This window comes from Mizuhopecten yessoensis, unplaced genomic scaffold (genome assembly GCF_002113885.1).
Source record: "Mizuhopecten yessoensis strain PY_sf001 unplaced genomic scaffold, ASM211388v2 scaffold10765, whole genome shotgun sequence".
Lineage (NCBI taxonomy): Eukaryota > Metazoa > Mollusca > Bivalvia > Pectinida > Pectinidae > Mizuhopecten > Mizuhopecten yessoensis.
Genome location: NW_018408710.1, coordinates 376,518 through 387,236, shown reverse-complemented (window position 1 = coordinate 387,236; position 10,719 = coordinate 376,518). Strand labels below are relative to the sequence as shown.

The following is a 10,719-nucleotide window of genomic DNA, read 5'->3' as shown; positions in this document are numbered from 1 at the left end:
ATACCATCTACTCCCAGGAAAATTATCAGGTATCACAGATCATTTAAGATACCGTAGTCAATATGCAATCACGTCACAGATGTGTTTTTATTGGTGCATCAAGCATTTCATGTCAGAAATACTTGTCAGTTTTCCTGAATACACCTAGCTGTTATTATAATAGGCAAGACTGCATTAGTAGGCTTAGTCCTAATATCACAAACAGAAGATATTGTTCTTACAGAGTGTCATTTGTCAGTGTATCGAGTATTGTGTACAGATAGCTATTCTTGTATATAGTGACCACTGGTCTGAATGTACATGTGGTCTGTAAGATATACAGAATATTCTTGTAGACTGCCATCTGTAAGTGTATCATGTACTGACAAAAAATATATCATCATTCTTGTAGAGTGACCACTCATGATCAGAGGTCAATGTATCATATACAGTCAGTCATTCCTTGTTAGAGTGACCACCATGGTCAGTGTATCATGTACAATCAACCATTCCTTGTAGACTGACCACTGTGGTCAGTGTATCATGTACAATCAGGTATTCTTGTAGACTGACCTCTGAGGTCTGTACAGACAACTCTTCCTTGTAGACTGACCAGTGGTGGTCAGTGTATCATGTTCAGTCAACCATTCCTTGTAGACTGACCACTGTGGTGATCATGAGTGTTTAGACAGTCAATCTTGTAGACTGACCACTAGTACTATGGTCAGCATATCATGTACAGTCAGCAATTCTTGTTAAATCACTGAAATCAGTGTAGTGTGTACAGAAGATATGATGGGTCATGACAGGCATTTCTATTAAATGTCACTGTATGCATGACTTGTAAGAAAGGCTTCGTACATGTAACCTTTCATTCCACGTTTGGGACTGAAGCATGTTAATTACAACCTAAATGTCGCTGTGATAACAAAGGCTAAAGTCATTCCAGTAGCATTAAGTTGTTGCTACCTAGTTGTATCTATAACTTAATTGTAAAGAATTGATTGATTGATTGATTATGCATCTTCACAACAGCTATAAATGATGACAGTGAGAGTGGTCTGTTGGCCACAGTAGATAGTGTTTGCTATTCATCAAGACGGCCAGAGTTTGATTCCCCAATGGACTGTTAAAAGGCTATGGGGTCACCTAGCTGTCCCACCACTTGGGATTTTGCCAGGTACTTTAGTTTCCTCAAAGATTTGTGCTGCAATCCAGGCCAACAAGAGTGATTATTATAATTTGAAAGGACTTGTTTTGCATTTGTAGTTTGATAAATAAAGGCTTAATTTTTTAATGTCAATTTCCAAAGCTGAGGGCGCCACTCAAAATCCCCCTTAAAATGCTATTACTTTGAAAGGTCACAACATGGACACAGCAGTATGATATCCCACTTGGTCAGCTAAGGGACGACCCCCTGTCTCTCAGGTGTGTTATATCCCACTTGGTCAGCCAAGGGACGACCAGGGACGACCCCCTGTCTCTCAGGTGTGTAATACATTTGTATCCCACTTGGTCAGCCAGGGACGACCCTCCGACTATGTATGATAAGTGCTGTGGTGGGGCTGTAGATCAATGTTGATATCTTCAGTATTCCAATGATAGACCACAAAAGATAACCCCTGATCCATTATAAAGTGTTAAAAGATGGACATTAGCATTAAACCTGGGTTTATATATTATTCTTGTAATCTTCTATATCCCCCTCACATAAATTTATCTTGGTTCTTGTCATTTATTGCGAATTTGTGAAATTTTTTGGCAATTTTTATATAATATTGAAAGCAAGATACCAATGAACTATTGGTTAACAATATAAAGAGAGTCCGCCCTGACAGCGTATATAATTGGTGTCTGTAGGTATACCTAGATTAACCATTATCACTCCTGTACAATCAGTGGCAGAATGGTTTTCTCTATCAATGAATATGACATACGAGCAGTTTGCATGTGTACAGTAAACTTCTGAATCTAGTATAATAGCTTACTGGTTGGGAAAGTACATCCTCTGAACTATTTGATCAATAGAGAAACAGATACAGCATATGGTAATATTATTGTTACCACAGTGACTGTAACTTTCACTTCTAAGCAGTACATAAAATCCATCTTCATCATTAACTCCTGTCAAAGTTGATCTCTTCTCAACCTCTATTATTTTTGTATTGTCTCACAATTTCTTTTTTCAGAACCTGACTCTTCCCTACACTCCATCCCTTTCATATAGAGCCTTCAAGAAGCTTCTATGAAGCCTCAACATAAACCTTCCACCATCCCCATCAGTGAGATCCTCCATAGACACCCCCACATAGAGCCTCCACAGTCCCCTAATGTGTTCCATTCTTATATGCTCAGATCCCTGTATCCCCTAACCTTAGAACTTCCTCTATAGTCACTGCTTTTCCTTGTATGCTCAGATCCCTACATCCCCTGACCTTAGAACTTCCCTTATGGTCACTGCTTTTCCTTGTATGCTCAGATCCCTACATCCCCTAACCTTAGAACTTCCCTTATGGTCACTGCTTTTCCTTGTATGCTCAGATCCCTACAACCCCTGACCTTAGAACTTCCCTTATAGTCCTTTCCCTATATAGCCTTTGCCTCCCCCTTCTGTTGATTTCCTTCCCTTCCTTAACCTCTCCTTTCCCTATGTACGTACACATTGCACTATGTAATATAAAAAGATTCAATTTTAATATTGACATATTGTAATGTTGAAATTGTCAGTCTTGATTTGATTTTTCGCAAACTTAAGTAATACCTTCCACTTCAATTTCATGATTGATTGTTTTTGAAAACAGTGGGGTGCCAGTCCCAAGTTTCTTTGAAACACTACAATTAGGAGGCATCTGTTGTATGGCACAGAGCATGATTGATCTGACCCTTACTCTGTTTTAAGTTGTATCAGGCTCCAGACTTGAAATAAGGGTTTGCAGATTTGAATGTTAAGATTGACTGTATCGATTCCCTGGGTAATTGGAAAGCAGCCTGTTATTTCGGAGATAACCATTTGATAGTGATGAGGTGCTTTTAATTGATATGTTCCAGAATAGAAGGAAACAACTTCTCAGGTCCAAATTCACACTGCGTAACCCACAGTAAAGTTACAACGTAATGAATCTCTAAAACTTAATTCAGATTTAATGTCCTATTAAGTCTGATAAATTAGAAACTTGTGTCATTTCCTGGTGGAGTTAAATGTATATTTCACTTTTTTTCATGTTATTTCAAGGCAGAGTTTGGTGTGAATTAATTTATAAAGATTCATGCTATGTTGTGGCAGAGTGTGATGTGTATAAAAGATTTATTTTATTTTTTGGAAGAATGTGAAGATTCGTGCTATGTTGTGGCAGAGTGTGATGTGTATAAAAGATTTATTTTATTTTTTGGAAGAATGTGAAAATTCGTGCTATGTTGTGGCAGAGTGTGATGTGTATAAAAGATTTATTTCATTTTTTGGGAGAATGTGAAAATTCTTTCTATGTTGTGGCAGACTAAGAGTGTGATGTGTGTATAAAAGTATGAAAGATTTATTTTATTTTTTGGAAGAATGTGAAGATTTGTGTGATGTTGTTGCCGAGTGTGAAGGACAAGTAAAAGTGTTATATTCCTACTGGTGCAGGATGATGTGTATATGTGGCAGATCATGAGGCAAAAATTGATGATTATGCTTGTAGAAGATTTGTGGTATTTTATTAACTGTCAAAACTGCTTTAGCAGCCACCTGTTATAAACGGCCAACTGTCATCATGATCAGTGGTCACTAAATGTTCACTTTCCCTCTGATGAAAATCACTATGTAAATACATTGGAAAGTAACTGTCGCCACATTAACATTAACACCCATCATACGATCTCACCTGATTTAACTCATTCACCCCTAAAGTTTTAAACTGGACTTGCCCAGTCTTTGATTTGGTAAGATTCAAATGTGACTTTAGGGGTGAATGGTTTAGACGGCTACGAGACATTTACCGGGAGTGCTGTAACCAGTGCAAACATTCAGTTATACAAAACAAACACAGAGCATTCTATTAGGATACTTTTGATGGATTGTCATAGTTTTCGGAACTGCGGAAGTGAGATTCTAATGTTGTAATCACAGCTCTTCAAAACGTTAAAATGAAATTTATCGATGTGGGGCAAGCAAGATGAAGCAATAAAAGTATTTGAAGACAGATCGACATCCTGGAAATTCACAGATATTATTGGAATGGGCATAACTAGGGTAGAGAACATTTAAAAAAATAATATTGAGGTGTTATATGACTTTTCCACATGTATTCTTCTACATCTGTGGAAATCAGAATTTAATCTGTGGACATTTTCCACGTAAAAACTGTGGAATTCTGCGGAAGTTGGGACTTTTGAGTAATTTCTCAGATTTTTTACAGCATTTTGTGGACTTTGCCATTTTTTTTACTTTGGATGTGGACATTTTTTTTAAGTCCCTGTTGTAAAAGATTTGTGTTTTGTCAGAGTGTGAGGTACGTAAAAGATTTGTGTTTTGTCAGAGTGTGAGGTACATGTAAAATATTTGTGTTTTGTCTCACAAAATAAGCAGTGTTTAGGAACAAAGAGTGTCAGGTTTTACAGGATTTCGTTTTTAGACTTGTATTGATAGACCTTCACTACATTATTCCTTTGGCTTTCAAACTGACAAAACCAAGTAACTTTCTGTATTTGTAAAACTGTCACAAACAGAATCTCTAAACCCTTCTAAAACATGTCTTTGATTAAAAGTTTACATGAAAGAAAATTTAGGAAGAAAAGCTAATTACAATGTTCTTGGATATTGACCATAAAAGAATTTCAATGATGGACAATATAGGGTTACAATGCATTGTTTTCTATTTGTGATTTTTTTCCCTAATTTGTTAAACAAATTGACGTAAAATCCTCCTTCAGATTGATAGAGCTTCCATAATTGTATCCATGTTGGAATGATGACTGGTTACCTCATTCGACTAATTCAAACAAATCAGTTTGATTTTTTATCATTTTGCCAAGTTCAAATGATTCATTAGCCATTAAAGTTTTGTTAGCGTCATTAGTGCCATCTGTTTTCTGTCAATAAAAGATGGATTTAATTCTAACTGCTATTGTGTAGGATAATTTATTTCTATCAATGAATGGTGGATATTCTATGATCATTTGGTAATAGTTTCAAGGGAAGGGAATTATAACAATATTTCCCAAAATAATTGCATATTTTTCATTTTCTATTAAAAAAAGAAATAAAGTGTTATTATTATTATGATTCAAAAACAGGCAGTCTACATATTGTTGAGTTCTTTCTTATGATCGAAATAGATATACTTGTAATTGTTGAGTTTATTGGGGCATTTCTTTTAAGAAAATGAAGATTTGGTAATATATATCATGATAATTTCTCAAGCAAAATCGCACAGGTACCTTAAAATTAGGACCACATCCAAAGAAAATATCAACTTTACTTACTAATATAGTGCAAATATGGTTTCCTCTTGTTATATTTCAACATTTTTATATATTTAGTTACAAGAATGCATCAGAAGTGATCTATGTGACTTTGTTATAATAAACTAAGTTGATGGTTTGTGTAATGGCCATATATTGTTCCGCCCCAGAGCTACTTTTCTCGGCATTACTCTAGATGACCCATGTATGATTATCATAACTTCACCAAAACTGGGTCATGTGTTAAGTACTTGAATATCTCTGAAAATTTCATATTTTTAAGCTTTTTCCTCAAGGTCATTGTAACTATAAATAGAATTTTTCATCATCACCCTAGAAGGCTCATTGATTATCAAAATCATTATAGTATCTCAGCTAAATTAATGTTTGCTGACCAAAGGTCAAGGTCACTGTTGAGTAGATAACTTCCCAATAATGATTGTTATGGTCCAGTATTATACACTTAAATCTTTATCATATTGTGTTAGACCTGTAATTCATGGATTATCGTCTCTTCAACACTCACTGATACTAATACCTTACAAATGTAACCAGTAACAAACCGCAAGCGATACATTAACCTCATACTAAGTATGTTGTAGACCTAGCTCTCATTGGAAGGTAGGTATTGTGGGCTTTGCTCACTTTCTAGATAGTTTAGATATATTCAGAAGGCATTTAAATGTCAAATTCTACAACGCTCTGATTGTCGAGCCAAGGCAGTGGGTTGGAGTTATTATGGTAGCATCAGATTGGATGAAATTACTTTCAGTTCAATTTAAAATTTGATGTAGGCTTGGGCATTTTGTTTGTCATAAAATGAAAGTTCATTGCAGATACAAAACAATTATTTTGTACTTGAGGTTTTCCATCACTGACTGCTATAGCCTGAATGGAGTGCTGAAACCATGATCAATCTCGTACACCTAACCTTACACGATATCAGTGTAAACAGAGCTAACTGTGATCGGCCACTAATTGAGTGCACAATTATACAGAATCACAGTGCATGGAGTAGAAGTATTTAATAAAAGCAAGCCTTGATCAAAATAGTTTTTGAAAATACAAATATGCTGGTTTGTGAATTTGTGAAATTGTGTGTCTTAATTAATTCAGATGTGTGGTTTCTAGTGTCAGTAACAGCTTAATAACAACTTAACAGGTATTGATAGTGGCATCAAATTAAAACCAGGGTTAACAGATAGGATAAATATGTGACATTGTTTCTGAATTATAACTTGTGAGTTTTAGTCACCATTATACTGGGGTGTGTCATCCATCTATCGTTCATCATGCTTTAACTTCAAAAGACTTATTCTTTAAAACCAAAAGGTCCAGATTCGTGATATTTTGCCAGTAGGTAAAGTGGATGGAGTGCTGTTAAGTTTCCTCATATAAATGACCTTAACCTACTTTTAAAGTCACAATGGTCCTTTGGTTATAGCTGCAAATCGTTGAGGTCCCCATTGTATAACCTATACATGTATGTTGTTGCTTGATATGAAACCCCAAAAATATCATTAGCCCAGGGGAAGGCCCCAGATGACCCCTAACTAGCAGTTATTCCCATGATCCTGACGAGGAAAACATTGAGATTTCCACCCGATGTGGTTCACCTGTATTAAAGTTAGTTAACATGTAAATGTGACAATTCGGATTTCGTAAGATGACTGGGCTGCTGGGTAATTTTCTATTCTATGAGTAAGGTTCTTAGTAAGTTTGCTTGTTTGTGCACCTTTTAAGATGACTGGGCTGCTGGGTAATTTTCTATTCTATTAGTAAGGTTCTTAGTAAGTTTGCTTGTTTGTGCCCCTTTTAAGATGACTGGGCTGCTGGGTAATTTTCTATTCTATGAGTAAGGTTCTTAGTAAGTTTGCTTGTTTGTGCTCCTTTTAAGATGACTGGCCTGCTGGGTAATTTTCTATTCTATGAGTATAAAAGTTCTTAGTAAGTTTGCTTGTTTGTGCACCTTTTAAGATGACTGGGCTGCTGGGTAATTTTCTATTCTATGAGTAAGATTCCTACATAGTTTTCTTGTTTGTGCACTACTGTTGTAGAATCTATATTCCCAACACTATCTGTCCAGTAAATCAATGTCTGGTTGATTTGGCTGGATTAGAAGTCCCTCAAATGGTAAGTGGTAAGGAGGCTGATGTCCTTAGGTCAGTAGTTCCTCAACACACAGACACACTGCTAAATGAATTGACCAAATATTCCAGACATATTCTTTATATCAGATAAAAAATGATTTATTTTGCCGGCACTGCCATTTTTTGTGGTCATCTATATGTTAATGTTTTAGGTTTGTCACAAATATTTGTGCTACGTAGGGATGCCACTTAGAAACTTGGGAAAGCTTGGTGAGCTACAGAGTATTTGAGTCACTGTTGTGATCAAATAACACCTAACATCTTGGCTGACAAGAGTGATTAAATATAAGTTGTGATAACTTGTTTCGCAGTTGTTGCTTATATTTAAGTTGTGTTTTCTTAAACCAATTAACAGCTGATGTAAAAATGATGCTTCATTCTAATATTGTTATACATTGTTTCACTATTTAGGTTGTACTTTTCAAAGGTTATCCTTAAGTTCACTGGACCTCAAATAATTTATCAGACGTTTGATGTTTGGTTAAAGTTTACTTGGATATAATCTTTTTAAATGGTCTCAAAACTCTCAATTTATTAAGTTTATCTTTTTATCATGAGGATCTTACACATGACAGCCAGGTCCTGTACCAAGATTATAAACTACACTAGTCTGAGTGACACAGATCGTGCTGCTGCTGCTGATGGCCATGGCCGTACCTGTACTGAGTTCTATAGGAATTACAGTCAGGTGTTAATTGGATTATAAGCCTCCTGCTGTCTTTAGTTCAGGTACATCTTACTGTCGACATTACTGCTCGAGTAGATTAACTACCACGATAAATCTACAGGTATGAGATGATTGTTGGGATAACAACCATTTTTGTGGCTCTATAAATCCATTATTTATGCTTTGGGATCGTGATGTGGATCTTAAGTTGGATTTAATACCGTCGTCATCTGATGATGTTCCTCAGGAACAATCTCGTCTAATCTACTTATAAAATGTCTGACAGTGTGTTTAATGACAGTCGGCAGGTACATTGATTATATAACGAGATCATAAATCTCAACGGCTGCTGATGAAAAAAACCCACGCAGATTTATTTACCTTGCCTCATTCGAGTAAATCCCCGGTTTATATATATACTGTGTGAAAGTAATGTTGTTAAAAGATAGAAAACATTCAGAAGTGTGTACGATGATATTATTAGGCCATGCATGTTCATGATCAAATTTTCAACCACTATTGAGGTTGATACAATTATTTATCAACCTCACGACTTTTATATTTCCCATTGAAAAAGTCCAGGACACTTGACATACAATATCTAAAGACTTTCGACTGTATGAGCTCACTTGCCCTTTCTGTAGTGTGGAAATATTTTGATTTCTCTAAAACTTCCCGCCTGAAAATGATGACAGTGTCTATAAAGTTAACCTTTACTGTATTGAGAATAAAAACACTTAGAAAGTTAAAACAGAGATTGATAGAAATACCCTACGTGTGTGCAAACTCTGTCCTGGCACTAGGAAAGAAATAATTGTTCAGAAAACAGGAGGTTACAATTGGAAATGAAATATGAAATAGCTGAAAGTATCATCTAAAATACTGAAATGTTCTTATCTATAAAATATTATTTCATTTTAGATATTGGGAAACTTTGAAGAAAGATTTTAGAAAAAAACAACACAATTTCCCATTGGGAATGAGGCAAGGCAAACTTTTGACCCAAAATGGCTGCAGAAAAAGCCTGGGGAAATCACCATGAATTGCAGAAAAATGTTACAAATTAAATGACTGTTTCTAAATGACTGTATATCAACCCAGATTGACCATTGACCTTCATAAAGCCCACAGGCCTTCAGCCTTTTTGCTTGATATAGATTGCCAAGGCCAGTCTTGGACCTGAAATGAATTTGATTTTAATATAAACATTTTTCGCTTGTCTTCCAACCAGCTGTCTGTCTTTGACTGTTTCAGATCCTGTCCATATTTGCCTTTGCCACAACTACAAGTGTCAACACGCAGCTTAGTTTTTATGCACAATGTCCTGCCAATCTGACCATGGTGAGACAGGCGACCGCGGTGTCCTATCCCTTCAGGTAAGTGAATGCGTTAGGGCTTATACATACATGTGGGTAGGTAGTAGGGCTTAAATTATACATACATGTGGGAAGGTAGTAGGGCTAATACCTACATGTGGGTAGGTAGTAAGGCTTTAATTATACATACATGTGGGGAGGTAGTAGGGCTTATACATACATGAGGGTAGGTAGTAGGGCTTAAATTATACATACATGTGGGTAGGTAGTAGGGCTTATACATACATGTGGGTAGGTAGTAGGGCTAATACATATATGTGGGAAGGTAGAAAGAGTGAGTGATTCCTACCCTACATACATGTGGGTAGGTAGAAAGAGTGAGTGATTCCTTCCCTACATACATGTGGGTAGGTAGAAAGAGCAAGTGATTCCTACCCTTCATACATGTGGGTAGGTAGAAAGAGTGAGTGATTCCTTCCCTTCATACATGTGGGTAGGTAGAAAGAGTGAGTGATTGCTACCCTACATACATGTGGGTAGGTAGAAAGAGTGATTGATTCCTTCCCTGCATACATGTGGGTAGGTAGAAAGAGCGAGTGATTCCTACCCTACATACATGTGGGTAGGTAGAAAGAGTGAGTGATTGCTACCCTTCATACATGTGGGTAGGTAGAAAGAGTGAGTGATTCCTTCCCTACATACATGTGGGTAGGTAGAAAGAGTGAGTGATTCCTTCCCTTCATACATGTGGGTAGGTAGAAAGAGCGAGTGATTTCTACCCTACTTCAACAAAACCCACTGGAGCAATCAAGAGCACAAACATAGACACGCAGAAACAGAAAAGGAAATTACAGATATGGCTGTGGCTTAGTAGAGAGTGCTTTATACACTGATGACAGTAAATAAAACAGTACATATACATTTAATACTTTTGTATAATACAAATTGTGTTTGCTGCAGCATCCATCTATTTTCTTGAAAGACCTAAAATGGCCATACACACTACGACAAAATTTGGTATAAAGCACCCCTGGTTTAAAGGAAATCTATGTTATATAAACTAAGAATAACACATGTTGGAGGAGTGGGACAGAGGGTGAAAGAAAATAGGGCTAAATGTTTAACAGAAACCTTCTTCATTATGTGTATGTATTTGGTATAAAGCATC

At 36.3% G+C, this 10,719-nt stretch overlaps 1 protein-coding gene across 1 annotated transcript in view; it reads left to right on the top strand.

The window, feature by feature from the left end:
- LOC110462224 (synaptophysin-like protein 1) overlaps positions 1 to 10,719 on the top strand; it is a 51,282-nt gene that overhangs the window by 26,930 nt on the left and 13,633 nt on the right. Inside the window, exon 3 of the mRNA XM_021516092.1 lies at positions 9,490 to 9,611. Within this exon, the coding sequence (XP_021371767.1) occupies positions 9,490 to 9,611 (122 nt within the window). The remainder of the gene's footprint in view (positions 1 to 9,489; positions 9,612 to 10,719) is intronic.